Raw genomic sequence first — 15,208 nt, 5'->3', positions numbered from 1 at the left:
TTGTATCTGTGTCCTTGCCACACAGTAGGTTTTCAATAAACATATGTTGAATAGTTAATAAGACTAAATTCTAATGAAAATAGCTAATGGACTACATAATTCACTTAATTTATTTGGTTTATTGTCTCTTCAGATACTAATATTCTTTTAGAATATAAACCCCATGGCATGGGAATGGTCTGAGCAGACAACTGTCAGGCACTGCCTTAGAGGCTGAGGTTCAGTGTCAACCAAATAAACAAAATCCCGCCCTCCCTCTGCATTGGGAAGCAACTGTTAATGGGCAGGAGAAGTCTTTCCCAAGTAACAAAAATGTTCTAAAATTCACACAACTCCATGAATATACTAAAATTCATTGAATTATACATTTTAACTGGGTGAACTGGTGGCACATGTTTGTAATCCCAGCACTAAGAGGCTGAGGCAGGAGGATCACCTTGAGTTCAAGGCCAGCCTGCACTACAAAGCAAGACTCTGTCTCAAAAAATAATAATAATAATTTTTTAAAACTGGGTGAACTTTATGGAGTATAAATTGCATTTTAATAAAGCTCCTTGAAAAATCCTGCCTTGGGGCTGAGGGCATAGCTGAGTCGTAGACAAGCCCATCCCCTCGTCCCAGGCCCTGGGTTTGATTCCCAGCACTAACAAAAGAAAAAACTCCCCTTTACAAAGTTGATCTTATAGAAGGAAGGGGGTAGAGCAACATAAATAATGCATGGATATTAGGTGATCAGCACACAGTAGGACCTCAACAAATATTGATTCAATGCTACCTACCTGTCCCTTTGCCTCTAAACAGTTTACTCTGACCTCTCTCCACTGTTGTCTTTCTTCCCTCCTCACTGGCAGACCTGGCTGTTTATATCTCTTTCCTGAGTTGCCTGTTTGGGGCATGGAGCTGCCACTGCCACCTAGTGACGTTGACATGGGCCTGGGCACCTGGAACCCCAACTCCCAGGAGGAGAGTCATGAGGCTTTGGAACACAGCAAGGATGCTATCAAGAAGTTGCCCGAGTACAAGGCAGTGTTGTTTGGTACTAGTGGTGTGGGCAAGAGTGCACTGACTGACCATCCAGATGACCCACCAGTGCTTCTTGGAGGACCATGACCCTACCATCCAGGATTCCTACTGGAAGGAAATAGCCCTGGGCAATGGGGGCTACATTCTGAATGTGTTGGACCCAGCAGGGCAAGACATCCAAAGGGCCCTGCAGAACCAGTGCTTGGCAGCTGGTGATGGCATACTGGGTGTCTTCACTCTTGATGATCCTTCATCTCTGGATCAGCTGCAGCAGATGCGGGCCACTTGGGGCCCTTGCCACACTCAACCCCTCGTCCTGGTGGGCGACAAGTGTGACCTCGTGACTGCTGCTGGAGATGCCCATGCCACCGCTGCAGCCCTTGCCCAAAGCTGGGGGGCTCCCTTCGTGGAAACCTCAGCCAAGACACGGCAAGGTGTGGAGGAAGCCTTTTCCCTGCTCATCCACGAGATCCAGAGGGTCCAGGCAGCCATGGCAGAAGCAGGTGGGAAGAGGGCCCACCACCAGAAGGCTGTGTGTAGCTGTGGCTGCTCTGTGGCCTGAAGATCTGTCAGGAAAAGCAGCCTGTCCCTCATGCCAGGGTGGTGTTCCCTTGATAGAGACACCTCAGGAGCAATTAGTAACACGGACACGTGCCAGTGATTGGCCATAGATGGACCCCTTTCTTCCTTTCATTTGGTGAGGAGCTTTTTGGTGACATGGGGCTGTCTAGTGTTGGCTGTGTTATGTCAGCTTGAGAGATTTTATGCACTTTTAAATAAATGGAGTTTCCAGCTTCCAAGTTGCCTCTGTGCCAAGTGTTATGTGGGTGGGAGTGAGACTGGGTGGAATGTTACTTGAAGTATGAGAAGTCTTTCATTCAAGAAATTTGGGGGAGTCCTCCATGTGCCAGGCCCTGCTTTGGGTATACAAACAATGTGGAGACGAATCCTTGCCCTTGTATGACAGAAGGCTAGGTAGTGATAGAGGCTGACAATAAGGCAGGTGAAGGAACACAGTGACAGGGTGGTCAAAGAAGCTTTATGGAGTAGGTAACATTTGGATAAAACCTTGCTGATATCCAGGGGAAGAGGACATAGCCAGTGCAAAATAAAGACCATGACTACAAACCAGCCACTGGCTCCTTGGTGCCCTTGGTCCTCAGGAGAACGGACCCCTGGGAGATCCTGGTGCAGGCCCTGAAAGAAGCATCAAAGCCCATGGAATCTGCCTAACCCAGTGAGGCCTAATAGGGCAGCACTGAGGGTGGGGGGCACTGCCATTGTCCCTGTGGATGCCTCTGCCAGTGGGGAGAGGCACAGGCTGAACAGGGGGTGTCGCTAAGGGCAAGATGTAGAGCCCTTCTACTCCAAGAGCACCCACCCCCAACCAGCCCACCAGCCCCCTTAGCTACTGCCACTCACACAGACAAACAGAGCTGTTTCAGATGGTGTTATTATAAGGCCAGGGGGTGGGGATCTGGGGATGGAAGGGGTAAGCTGCTCTGGACGTGCTGGCAAGGGTGTCTGGGTGGCTCGCTGGGTGCTCCTGGATTCTGGGGCACGCTGGATGCAGGCGGTGCTCAGGGTGGCAGGAGACGGCGTGCTGGCGCTGGGGGTGGGGGGTTCTCCAGGCGTTTTACACGAAGCAGTGCCCCCAGAACACCTTCAGGGGGCCCCTCAGGGCTCAGATCCTGGTCGGCGGCGCGGCGAAGGCGGCGCGGGGCGGCCCCAGCTTCGGGGTCCGCGCTTCCGCTTCCGGTGAGGATTCGTCCCAGTAAATACCTGAGGAACAGAGCAGTATGCAGTGAGGATGTGGCTTCGTGTTGCTCTCCCCTGCACCCCAGGAACCTGGACGGCACTCCCTGTTACCCCATAGTGCCTGGTCCTTCCCCACCCGTGTTCCTGGCCCACTGCTCTCAAGAGCCAGATGTTCCCGACTCCCATGCCAGAAATTATAGCATCCTGGCCTCCCCTTCCTGGCAGAAACCGGGCATCCGTGCCTCTCTCCCCAGGGACAGGAGGTCACATCCTGCACTGCTTCTCTAGCGCGGAATCTTTGCCCTCACCCCACATCCAGGATCTCACTTCCAAATTGGACGCTTCATCTCGGGATGAAGTAGGTCCCTCAACCCCTCGCCCTCACCCTCCCAGGACGCAGCTCCTGTTCCCTCCCTGCCCATTGCTGGCACCTCAGCAACTCTGGATCCACGTCGGGAGTCTCGTCACCAGTGTCCTCCGTATCTGGACCTGTGGGGCCGTCGTCATAGACTGGAGGCCGGGGTCGGTGTGCAGCGGCCGGTGCCGGAGCAGGGACAAACTGGGCTGCGAGGGCTGCGGGGTCGAGGCGGGCGCGGAGCAGGGCGCGGGCGAGCTGTGCGGCGGGCGCGTCTGGGTCGTCGTCCAGGACGAGGGGCGCGTCGGAGGTGCGGGAAGAGCCCCAGACACGCAGCAGCTGCGCCAGGACACGCGCCTGCTGGTCCTCAGCCTCCTGTGCCTCGGCCCGCGCCCGCTCCTGCCTCTCGGCCTCCAGCAGGTGTGCTAGCGCCCGCGCTAGCTCCTGCACGGCACCCGCTGCCTCTCCTCGGGGCACTGCCCTGCGGAAGCGGCGCGGGGGGCCAGCCTCAGCCATGGCTGGCGACGCTGCGCTTAGGCTGAGGGGCTCCTGCTGGAAGGTGAGGAAGGAGAAAAGATAACTATCGTCGGGATGGGGCTGGCCAAGGACCTCCAACTTGGGGACTCCGCAACCTCAAATACCCAAAGCCACCATGCCCCTGCCCCATAACAAACACCTCTAGGGCCAAAGGAGAGCCTCAAATATCTCCAGATACACTTAAGACCCTCGAAGGCCCCTAGATCCATCTCCAGTAATGCCTTAGTGACACTCAGAACTTGCCCTAGGACCGCTAGAGAGTGGATTTGAAATGAAAACTCTCATACTTTGCTGGTGGAAATTATCAAAATAATTTTGAAGAGCAGCATGGCAATGTCTAAAAAGAAATACATATCCTATAACCCACTCCTGGGGGGTTACACCCCAGAGTAGCTTTGGCACATTTACTACTGGACGCTTCATAATAGCATAAAAGGAGGGGAGGGATAAAGGCCTGGAAACAACTCAATGTTCACTGACATATTAAGAGTGCATATATAAGCTGGATGTGATGGTACATGCCTGTAACCATAGCACTCTGGGAGGATGAGGCAGGTAGAATGCATTCGAGCCCAGCCTGGGCAACTTGACAAGATCCTGTCTCAAAATAAAAAACAAGGGCTAGGGATGTAGTTTGGTGCAAAGGCCCTGGGTTCAATCCCCAGTAACACAAAAATAAATCATGAATGATATTCCCATAGAACATAATATTATGAAGGAAAATTTTAAATGAACTATAGCCAGACACTTTAATATGAATGAATCTCACCACCAGTGTAGAGACAACAAAAGAAGTTTGGATTAGGAGTGTAACTGGTAGGGCACTTGAACTAGGGCCCCAGGTTCACGCCACAAGACCACACCACACACACACACACACACACACACACACACTCAAGTTCCAGAATCCCACTGCAGACTAGCTAAGATGACCAGACGTGAAAGGACTTCCTAGTGACCCCTAGTGAGTACCAGGAGGCAGATACTGGCTTTGATTCCATTATTATGCTGCAGATTGCTTAAAGATATATACATACGTGAAAAGCCTCAAACAAATGTAAGAACTAAATGGATAGAAAATACAGGATAATGATTGTGGGGCAGGGAGGATACCAGAGCGAGGGACACCCTGGGGCTTTTGACTATTACTGGTTGTACTCTATTAGTCTTAAACTGAGTAGTGGGTGCACAGGAGACTCATTTTACCATTATTCTTTACAACTGTAATATATTAGCAAATATGAATACAGTTAAATCTGTATACATTAAATGTACAAATCTATGTACATTAAATATATTGTTATATGCAAAATATTTAATAATTTGATGCAGATGCCCTGAAGGGGAAATGGAAGGAGCTTCTCCAAGTGTCCTTGGTTGTCGCCCACCACCCGTCAGCCCCTGGGGGTATTACTCACCAACAATCAGTGTCTCTCTCTCTCCCTCCCTCTCTCACATGCACATGCACAGACCACAGACTGACAGCCTCTGAGATGCCACATATGCAGCCCAGCACTGCCACATCCACATGCAAGGAATGGCACATGTTCACTTCCATGGCTGCTCATGCAGTTACACTCTCCAAGGTGCAAGGACATGCAACACCTGTGAGACACACTGCAGCATAGGGACATCATGGCTCCTCTCCCCACCATGACACAGCTCCACAAAGAAGCAGCCTCAAGCACGAGTACAAAGTCCCGGGCACTTGGCCCAACAGAATGAATGTGGAGTGTGGCCATGGAGACTCAAGGACTGCTCCTTCCAAAAGGAAAATGAAATCACACAGACACGTACAAACACACGGGAAGATACACCCAGGGGCCACACCATCACACTTAAGGATTCATGAACATACCCCATGGTCACTGAAAAGCAATCGGACCTGCAAAAGTGCTGCACACAGAAAGCACCTCCAGCATCACACACCCTACACACTGGGACACACAATGTCACTTCTGTAGGACATTCAGAATCAATCACATCAAAGGACACACACTAACGAGCACATAACACCCGCACACCGCTGTCATCACATCAAAGGCGCACACAGGGCTATGCGCACCCTTCCTGAACGCGCCCTAGAGCCATGGACAGCACCACAGGCTGCGGGCGGGGCTACGCCAGCTAGGCTTGGCCTGCGTGTGTCGTCCTGACCTCCCCACGCTGACTGGCGGTCGCACCCGGGGCTACCCTTGCCAGTCTCCCCGCTCTTCCCCGTGCTGGCTCCTGCAAGGATGAGGCTTGACCCTCGGCCTCGGCATCATCTGCCCCACCCCCACCCGCGCGGGACTGAGGTCGCACCTTTACCGGCCGCGCGGAGAGCGCGGGGGGCAGCTGAAGGAGGCCCAACAGCAGCAGCACCAGAAGGCCGACGCCCCCGGCCCGCGGCCCGCGGAGCAGCGGCGACCCCGCCATGCTGCTCCTGCGAGCCGGGCTCCGGACGGGCAGACTGGCTGTCAAGTGCGCAGCGCTGGGGTAGCGGCACGGCTGGGAGGCTCTGCGGCTGCGCATGCCGAGAGCCGGGCCCCCTCCCTCCCACTCCCCCCACCCCGTCACTCCACGCAGGCGCAGCCTCAGAGCTCTGGCAGCTCCTGCAGCCTGCGTAGTCGCTGGAGTGATGCTCCAAGGATAAGGTGGAGAGTCGGAGACTGCAGCTGGCGGTTGCCATGGCAGTCGGAGGGCAGTTGCTACGGCAACAGACCTTGCTGTTGATTTAGCAGACAGCCAGGGAAAATTGACTCAGTGAAGTGAAATGAGGTCCAGTCCCCAGCTCTCCCTCTCTGGGGAGAAGATGGACTGTGTTCATTGCATAAACAACTGCCTGCTGTGGGCCCTGCATCTGTAGAGAGATAGGTTCCACCTGGTGATGGAACCGTGAATAGATCTGTTCCTGCATGTAGGGCTCAGCCCCTCTCCTGCAATAGGGAGTTACAGTAACTTCGGTATCAGAACAGTGATAGCAGTCACTAGAGGCTCAGTGGACGCTGCTTCGCAACCGCTGCTGGCCAGGGCCTTCCTTTCTCCATGATTGTCTCTCTTTCTGTCCTTTCATGTCCTTAGCCATCTTCCTCTCCCCATCTCTGTCTCCTTATCTCTCTTCTCTCCATCCCTCCAACATCCTTCCATCTTTATCTTAATTTACTGTCTGCATTTATTTGTTTTTTCATAAATAGATACATACAAAGAATTTTTATCCATGTATTTTTCCAGAAAAAATTTGAAGGAACTTAAATGATACATCAGGGGCCCTGGTATAGCTCAGTAGCAAAACACATACTTAGCATATGTGAGGCCCTGGGTTCAATCTCCAGTACCAAACAGAAAGGGGAAAAAATACACGACAGGAAACAAGATTTTAGCCAGGCATTGTGCCACACGGCTATAATTCCCAGTACTTGAGAGGCTGAGGCAGGAGGATCACAAATTTGAGGCCAGCCTGGGCTGTATAGTAAGACCCTGTATAAAAAAATACAGAACAACAAAAAAGGAAACAAGGTTTTGATAAAAGTGAAGGATCCTAGTTAGCAAGACAGACTCCATATTGCTGCTTGACCCACCTGCCTTGCCTGTCCTTTAGATGAACTCAGAAGGAGGAAACTTAGAAACCTCTTCTCCTTAAAGAGTCCCTTTAAAAATAACAATTAATTGGGCCAGGGATTGGGCTCAGTAGTTTTGCCGCCTTCTGCGCAAGCACAAGGACCCGAGTTTGATCCCTGGTACAAAAAAAATAAACAAACAATTATTCAACTATTGTTTTACCAATGTTCTAACAGCAGGACATTCAGCTTCTGTACCTTTCCCTTGCTTTGCTAGTTCTATCCCATAGGGGGGCCTAGAAACTGTTGGCCTCAAAGGTGTATAAAACATGTTTGTCTCCCCCCAGTCAGGGCTCGAGTCTGATGCTCAGCTCGGGTTTTGGCCAGTAATAAACTCCTGTGTGGATTTAATATCAGTCTCTGGTTGGTTCTTTCTCACTGGGTCTAACATTCTTGGAGGCCCCAGCGAGATAGCCAGCTGCTCTGGAGCTTATTATCCTGGAGCCATTGTTTCTTTTTAGGAGAGACCAGGATCGGACATTGGCGGTGTTTGGCCCCTCTGGACACCGCTCTGCAGAAGGAGAGGCCACCTTGATGGTATTCCTGGGCTCCGGGTAGGCCAGTCCCAGTCGGGCCCTATCGCCAATCACCCAACCTGCAGGAGTTTATCAGGAAAGCCTCTAGAGGTAAGAATGGAATGATTCTTAGTGCACTCTGGGGAGATAGGAGGAAGCCGGACTCGGCACAGGTTCCCCTATCTAGAGTCTCTTCATGACGGCAAGCAGACTCACTGGGTCGGAGTCATCAGAAGGGCGACTCCCTGGGTTGGGGTCCATATCCATTCGGCTCCAGAGGTTTTACCTGGCCAAAGTTTGTCTTTGTCTGCTTATTATTGTCTGTCTGCTTGTCTGTGTGCCTTTTGTGTTTTCACAGGCTAAAATTATGGGTTCCTCACAGTCCACAGAAGGAACTCCACTTGACTGTGATTTGAATAACTTCAGACAAATTTCTTCCACAGAAAGGGAAGATAAATATGGCATGAAATTTTCTAAAGAAAAGTTGCAAAGACATTACAAAGATGCAGAGGACACAGGACCACCAGACCACAGTACTGAGTCCCGCTGCTCCCGGCCCAGAGGGCAGAGAAGCTCAGCCGGTCCCAGCACCCAGAGGGAAGCTCCCTTGCTGCCATCCTAGGCTCCTAGGGCAGAGAAGCTCAGCTGGTCCCAGAACCTGGAAGGAAGCTCCCCAACTCCATCCCAGGCTCCTAGGGCAGAGAAGCTCAGCTGGTCCCAGCACCTGGAAGGAAGCTCCCCTGCTGCCATCCCAGGCTCCTAGGGCAGAGAAAGTGAGCCAGTCCCAGGAGGCAGAAGGAAGCTCCTGAGGGAAGGTGAGCCTCGTGGGCGCTAGAAGCACCCCCCCATGGAAATGATAAAACACATAAGCAAGCCTCAAAAACAGAGTTCCAGATCACCTACAGCAACCCCAAAGGGAAACGAGATGGAATCATCTGATACTCAACCACCTGGACTTTCTGAACTGGCAACAAAAGAGGATCTGGGAAAAATGAAATCAGAAATAATTACTCAGATAACAGCAAAGATTTTGCTCATGGTGCAAGACATGATTAATAAATCTAGACAGGACACAGATAAAAAAATAGAGGATCTGAGGAACATGATGGAATCCCAACATAGGAAACAAATGGAATCCATAAAACAGATACAAACAGATTTCCAAGAGATTAAAAACTCCATGGAAAGTCTGTGCAGCAGAATGAACCAATGTGAGGATAGAATTTCACATACAGAAGATGAGATTGCAATTAGTGAGGAGGAAAAGAAAAATTGCTTTAAAATTGTAAGGGAACACGAGAACTCAATCCAGCAGCTGCTAGATGATGCAAAGAAGAATAACATAAGACTGATTGGAGTCAATGAAGAAAGAGGAGAGAGTGCAGATGACATAAAAAATCTGTTCACAGAAGTGATGGCAGAAAACTTCCCAAGGAGGGGGAAGGAACTTGACATACAGATAAGTGAGGCATATAGGACTCCAGCTAGCCTTAACCAAAAAAAATCTACACATAGGCATATAATAGTTAGGATTCCAGAAATCCAACAGAAGAACAAAATTCTACAAGCAGTGAGAGAGAAGAAACAAATCACATACAAAGGAAAGCCCATCAGAATCACAGCAGACTTCTCAATGCAAACCCTCAAGGCAAGAAGAGCTTGGAGTGATGTATTTCAAGCCCTAAAGGAAAACAGCCTCCAACCCAGATTGATGTACCCTGCAAAACTATCTTTCAAAATTGATGGAGAAATAAGATACTTTCATGAAAAAGAGCACCTCAGAAACTTCATGAATACCAAACTGGCACTCCAAAAAATTTTAGACAGTACCCTAGGAAAAGACAATGAGGATCACAACCCCAGGAAACTCAGCAGAATGAATCCATTGGGCATGACAAATTAAATGCAAAGGGGGAGAATCCAACAAAAAGAAAAAGTCACAACAAGGCTTTTAAAACTTTGAACTTCATTTCCCTAATGAGTGTATAATTCAATCTTATTATTGTACTGATTAGTATTATCCTGATTCTAGAGTTGCACACCATTCCTTGTGCTATGCTGGCTATTTATCATCTTCTTATGTCTACATTTTAATTGGGTTGTCTATTAATGAGCTGTAAGAGTTCTTTATATATTCTGGTCATAGTTTATATGCATGATAAATATGGTCTGTTTAAGGACTACTTTTCATTTTAATGATGTCATTTAAAGTTCTAAATTTTGATGGAATCTCATTTATCAATTTTTTTTCTTTTATACATCATGTTTTTTGTATCCTAGGTAGTTCTTGCCTACCCTGAATTCATAAATATTTTCCCTTATAATTTCTTCTTAAAGTTTCATACTTTTAGGCTTTTTTATTTAGGTTCATAGATCCCTTCAAGTTATTTTCATGTATGGAAAAAAAGGGTTGAGGTTAATTTTTTATATATGGATACCAGGTGTTCTAGTGCCATTTGCTGAAAACACTATCTCTTCCTCGGCTCTTGAATTGAGTTTATATTCTATAAAATGCTAATGTTAAATAATCTTTCAAAACTCAGTGGACCATATATGTGTGGTTCTATTTCTAGATTCTCTGTTTTATTCCAATGATCTATATGTCTTTCCTTACACCAACACTGCCTTGATTACTGTAGCTTTAGAAGAAGTCTTAAAATTAGGTACTAAACGTCTTCCAACATTTTTTTTAAAAAAAACTTTTCTAGGTCCTTTGTACTCCTACATAACTTTTAAATTTCAATATCCAATTCTTCATTTAAAGCAAGTATACACAGACCTGAATTTTTATATATACCTTGTGTTTTCTAATCCTGCTAAATTCAAGTACAAGTTCTAGGGGCTCCTAGAGATTTCTTAGTATTTTCTCTGTAGATGATCATTTCATCTACATATAAAGATTTTGCTTCTGCTGTGCCAATCCTATCCTAGTTGAGTCATTTTTTTGCCAGACTATTTTGGTGGGGACTAGGTTTCAAAGTTTAATGGACAGATAAAGAGTAAGCATATCTGCCCTTGTTCCCCACCTTAAGGAGAAAGCATTGTATCTTCTTCATTTATATAAGGCATTCTTGCTGTAAGTATGGAGTACATGTCTTTAATCTGTTGAGAAGTTTCTGTTCTACTTCTTGTCTCCTGATAGCTTTTACCATGAACAGGTGTAGAATTTAGTCCAATACTTTTTCTCCAACTAGTGACAGGATCATATGGCTTTTTCCTTTCCTCTGTTTATTTTATTTTATTTTTTTGGGTACTGGGGATCAAACTCTGGTCCTTGTGCTTGCACAGCAGGCGGTGGCGGAAACCACTGAGCTAAATCCCCAGCCCAAAAGCCTTATCCTCTTTTCAGCCTTTTTATATCTCATTCATCTTTTACTGCAAGTTTTATTTTTCATTTTATTTTATTTTTTGGTACAGGGGATCGAACTCTGGACCTTGTGCTTGTGAGGCAGACGGCAGAACCATCCTCTGTTTAAATGATGACTTTTGGGGGGGGGATCTTCCAATGCTGAACCAACACTGCCATCCCTATAACAAAACCACTTTCTACATCCTGCCAGATCTGATAGAATTCTAATAGTTTGTTTTGTTAAACAAATTTCTATCTATGTTCATACTTTTTCTTCTATTATCTTTATCCAGTTTTAGGATTAGCACAATGTTGAGTTCCTAAAATGAGGGGAGAAGTGTTCCTTCTTTTTTCTGCTTTAATTGTTTGATATAATTTACCAGTTAAAATGTTTATGAGCCTGCTGTTGTCATATAGGTAAGTTTTCAAGCTAGGAATATACTTTCTTTAATAGGCAGTATTCAAATTTTATATTTCCTCCAGAGTTAGTTTCATTAATTTGTCTTCCAAGGTACTTCTTAGAAGTTGTCAAATTTATTTCAAAAAAGATTTTTCTAATATGCTTTCTATATCCTTTTAAATTCTGTAAAATCTGTGGTAATGTCTCCTAGGTCTTGATATTGTAATTTTAAAAATGTATTACTGATATTGTGTAACAGGAAGAAAAGGTCTAAAAGAGCAGGGTAATTGGGAGGGGTAGAGGAAGGGAAAAAAAGAGAAAGGAAAAAATATGAAAAGAGAAAAAAATGGAAACAAGGTCTTTGCAAATAGGGAAGGGTGGAGGGAATGAAGGGAGGGCAAAGGAAGGGGAAAAAAATAAGAACCAAGAGACTCATGTAATGGTACAAGATCCCAATGATGAATATAACTATTGTATACTGAAAATGTACCAATAAACTTAATGGAGGGGGGAAGAAAAGTTGCAAAGCCTGTGTCAATTAGAGTGGCCCAGTTTTGGTGTCAGTTGGCCCCCAGTGGGAAACTTATCTCTAACCATTGCTCACAAGGTTTAAAATATGGTCACGGGAGTAGGGGGCCCACGGCATCTGGATCAATTTCCCTATATTGATATTTAGATAATGATGTTAAAGGATCCCCCTAAATATTTATGCAATGCACAGGTCCCGATTGACCTTTGGTGACCCTGAACTGGAAGAAAAGGGGAAATCTGAACCGAAAGGGGGAGGCTCCCCCTTTGATGCTTGTGTCAGCAAACAAAGGTGTCCTCCAGTCTGACCCTCTGGACAACTTTCGCCGACCTTCCCCTTGTCACGCAGGAGGTATCAGCGCCCAGGGAAGGGGGCCTGAATCTCCCACCGCAGGCCCTTCTGTTGCGGACTCCTCCTCGGACCAGATCCACTCACCTCCCCATACTTGATCTGGACAGGACTATGGGCCATCGGCCCCGTCTTCCTCCTCCTTTTTCCCCTTAAAACAGATAGAGCCCAGGGGAGGATTGATGTCCCTTTCACAACTAGTGATCTCTATAATTAAAAACATCAAAATCCCCCCTTCTCTGAGAAGCCCCAGGCATTAATTTCTCTTCTTGAGTCTGTTTTTCATACCCATTAGCCAACTTGGGATGATTGCCAGCAGATCCTGTTCACCACCGAGGAGCGGGACCGCATTTATCAACAGGCAGTCAAGGAGGCCCTGGGGCCAAACCCCAGTGCCACTCCTGGAACCCCGGGGTATTCAGCCAGGGCTGAGGCTGCGGTTGTGTTGTGGTGCCCCGAATTGGACCCCAATGATGATGATGGTAGAAGGAGGCTGGGGACCTACCGGCAGCACTTATTAGGGGGACTCTGGGAAGCTGCCAGAAACCCCACTAATTTGGGTAAGGTAAGTGAGGTTCACCAGGAAGAAAAACGGAGTCTCTGGCTGCATTTTTAGAGAGACTCTTGGAAGCCTACTCCTTTTGAAACAGAGGCTCCCAAAAATGCAGCATCTTTAAATCTGGCTTTTGTTTCTCAGTTGGCCCCAGATAGTAGAAAAAGGTTACAAAAGTTAAAAGGATTTCAGGGAAAAAATAGGACTGAGCTCTTGAGTATTGCCCAAAAGGTTTATGAAAATCGTGACTCCCCTGAAGAAGCGGTGGCCAAAAGAAATTTTTTTAAAGTCACTATTGCAGCCTTGGATGCCCGTGAATCTATGGCACGAGGGAGGGACAGGCAAAGGAAAAAGGGACGCCTGACCTTAAAAAAGATCAATACACAATTTACAAAAAGTTTGGCCACTGGCAGAGAGAGTGCTCCTTCCGAGAGGTTAAAAAAAAGACTCCCACAGCGAGGGAACAAAAGGTCCTGATAATGGAGACTGCTGAAGATTAGGGGGGTCTGAGCTCTTTCACTATCAGCCCCTGGGAGCCCATTGCGGGGAACCCCCGACCGTTGGCTCTCCAATGCCTGACTGACCCAGTATCAAGCCTTACTCCTAGATCAACCCTGGATTCGCTTCACAAAAGAGACGGCCCTCAACCCAGCGACCTTGCTCCCCGATCCTGACCTGAACAAACCAGCTCACGATTGCCAGGACGTGATCACCTCCTACAGCACCAACCGGCCAGACCTCACTGCTGTCCCTATCCGAGAGCCGGAAACAGTATACTTCACGGACAAAAAGAGTTACGTGGAGGATGGGGTCAGGTATGCCGGGACAGCTATGGTCACACCGGAAGGAAAAATTAAATGGGCTCAGCCTCTAAATAGGGGCTCCTCGGCCCAAGAAAGCTGAACTGATAACACTGACTCAGGCTTTGCGGCTCAGCCAAAAAAAGACTGTAAATATTTACACTGACAGCCGGTATGCGTTTGCCACAGCCCATGTACATGGCGACATCTACCGGCAGCGAGGCTCATTGACCTCAGAAAAAAAAAGTATTAAAAATAAAAAAGAAATTTTGGCCTTATTGGACACAATTTGGGAACCCAGGGCATTGGCCATTTTTCATTACAAAAGCCATCAAAAAGGAGACAGCTTTGAGGCCCCCGGTAACCGAGAGGCTGATGATGCGGCCCGACGAGTGGCCAGAGAACCAGTGTGGCCCATAGACATGTTGCCCATCCAACCTTTTGGCTACTCACTGGAACTGCCCACAGTACACTCAGGAGGAAAAAAACCAAAAATGCCTAACTAGGGGTGGTAAAACAGAACTCCGGGAGTTGGAAATAACCAGATGAAAAAATCTGCCTACCTCAAGCCCTGGGCAGACAACTTCTTCAACAGCTCCATCACCTCACCCATCTAGGGGAATCCAAACTAAAAAAAACTGGTGAGTTCCAAATTCTCCATTCCGGGATTAACTTCATTGGTTACAGATATCTGTTCTAGGTGCCAAGTGTGTGCTTGAGTCAACCCCCGTGCAGGGCCCCATAAGGAGGGGGCCTGATTGAGGGGAACACAACCTGGAAAACACTGGGAACTGGACTTTACAGAGGTAAAATCTAGCCAAAGGTACAAATATTTACTGGTCCTAGTAGATACTTTTTCAGGATGGGTAAAAGCTTACCCTACCAGGACAAAGTCTGCTAATATGGTTACTAAAATATTACTCCAAGAGCTCATGCTCAGATTTGGTCTCTCACAGTACCTGGGGTCCAACAATGGCCTGGCCTTCATGGCTCAAGTGTCAAAATTATTGGTGAGGGCTCTAAATATTAAATGAAAACTACATTGTGCCTATCACCCGCAAAGTTCAGGACAAGTAAAAAAGATAAATAGACCTTTAAAAAAAAATTGACAAAGTTCATTTTGGAAACTGGCCATAGGTGGCTTGATTTGCTCCCTCTTGCGTTACTCAGGGTTTGATGTCAAAAAGTTCACTCCCTTGGAAAATCTCCACCCCCAAGAGGCCGAAGACCTCCATACCAATCTTAGAGATGTTAACCAAGGTTCATAAATTGCTAAATTTGTCTAGACCAGAAAATAAAGAGGAGATTGTTGGTTATGTCTAGACCCCAAACCCCCCTATTATGTAGGGGTGGGAGTGACCTCTGTGCCTAAATCTGTCTTCCACTGATTGTAACTGGAATAAACCTATGATAACTTTAGGGGATGTACAAGGAACGGAAAC

At 47.4% G+C, this 15,208-nt stretch overlaps 2 protein-coding genes across 5 annotated transcripts; one reads left to right on the top strand and one right to left on the bottom strand.

The window, feature by feature from the left end:
* Positions 1 to 616: 616 nt before the first annotated feature.
* Eras (ES cell expressed Ras) lies at positions 617 to 1,743 on the top strand. Its single transcript, XM_004921208.3, is given in 2 exon segments — positions 617 to 1,065; positions 1,067 to 1,743. Coding segments are annotated over 2 exon segments (816 nt in total). The 5' UTR covers positions 617 to 768; the 3' UTR covers positions 1,586 to 1,743.
* A 715-nt stretch (positions 1,744 to 2,458) lies between these two features.
* On the bottom strand, positions 2,459 to 13,944 carry Pcsk1n (proprotein convertase subtilisin/kexin type 1 inhibitor). 4 transcript variants are annotated; one of them, XM_087189748.1, is made up of 4 exons: positions 5,978 to 6,181; positions 4,196 to 4,270; positions 3,213 to 3,688; positions 2,459 to 2,805 (listed from the first exon to the last, which is right to left on the bottom strand). In XM_087189748.1, exons 1-4 carry the CDS (start codon positions 6,089 to 6,091, stop codon positions 2,604 to 2,606), a joined length of 867 nt encoding a protein of 288 aa, XP_087045874.1. In that variant the 5' UTR covers positions 6,092 to 6,181; the 3' UTR covers positions 2,459 to 2,603. The 4 variants fall into 4 exon arrangements, with proteins under 4 accessions (XP_087045874.1, XP_087045875.1, XP_004872013.3 ...); XM_087189749.1 differs by lacking the exons at positions 4,196 to 4,270; positions 5,978 to 6,181 and adding an exon at positions 13,642 to 13,944; XM_004871956.4 differs by lacking the exon at positions 4,196 to 4,270 and having other exon boundaries at positions 5,978 to 6,286.
* Between the last annotated feature and the right edge of the window lie 1,264 nt (positions 13,945 to 15,208).

Source organism: Heterocephalus glaber, unplaced genomic scaffold (genome assembly GCF_053883595.1).
Source record: "Heterocephalus glaber isolate CG9 unplaced genomic scaffold, H.glaber_assembly_v1.0 deba00001546, whole genome shotgun sequence".
Taxonomy (NCBI): Eukaryota; Metazoa; Chordata; class Mammalia; order Rodentia; family Bathyergidae; genus Heterocephalus; species Heterocephalus glaber.
The sequence above is the reverse complement of the archived record's forward strand: the minus strand, read 5'-3'. Positions and strand labels throughout refer to the sequence as shown.

What these genes read in the sequence shown, in the direction of transcription:
- Pcsk1n (XM_004871956.4), bottom strand. Translation starts at nt 6,187, where the DNA reads ATGCGCAGCCGCAGAGCCTCCCAGCCGTGCCGCTACCCCAGCGCTGCG. An exon ending in TCTCCGCGCGGCCGGTAAAG is followed by an intron (nt 3,689 to 5,977) that starts GTGCGACCTCAG and finishes CTCACCTTCCAG; the next exon opens with CAGGAGCCCCTCAGCCTAAG. An exon ending in GTGGATCCAGAGTTGCTGAG is followed by an intron (nt 2,806 to 3,212) that starts GTGCCAGCAATG and finishes TCTGTTCCTCAG; the next exon opens with GTATTTACTGGGACGAATCC.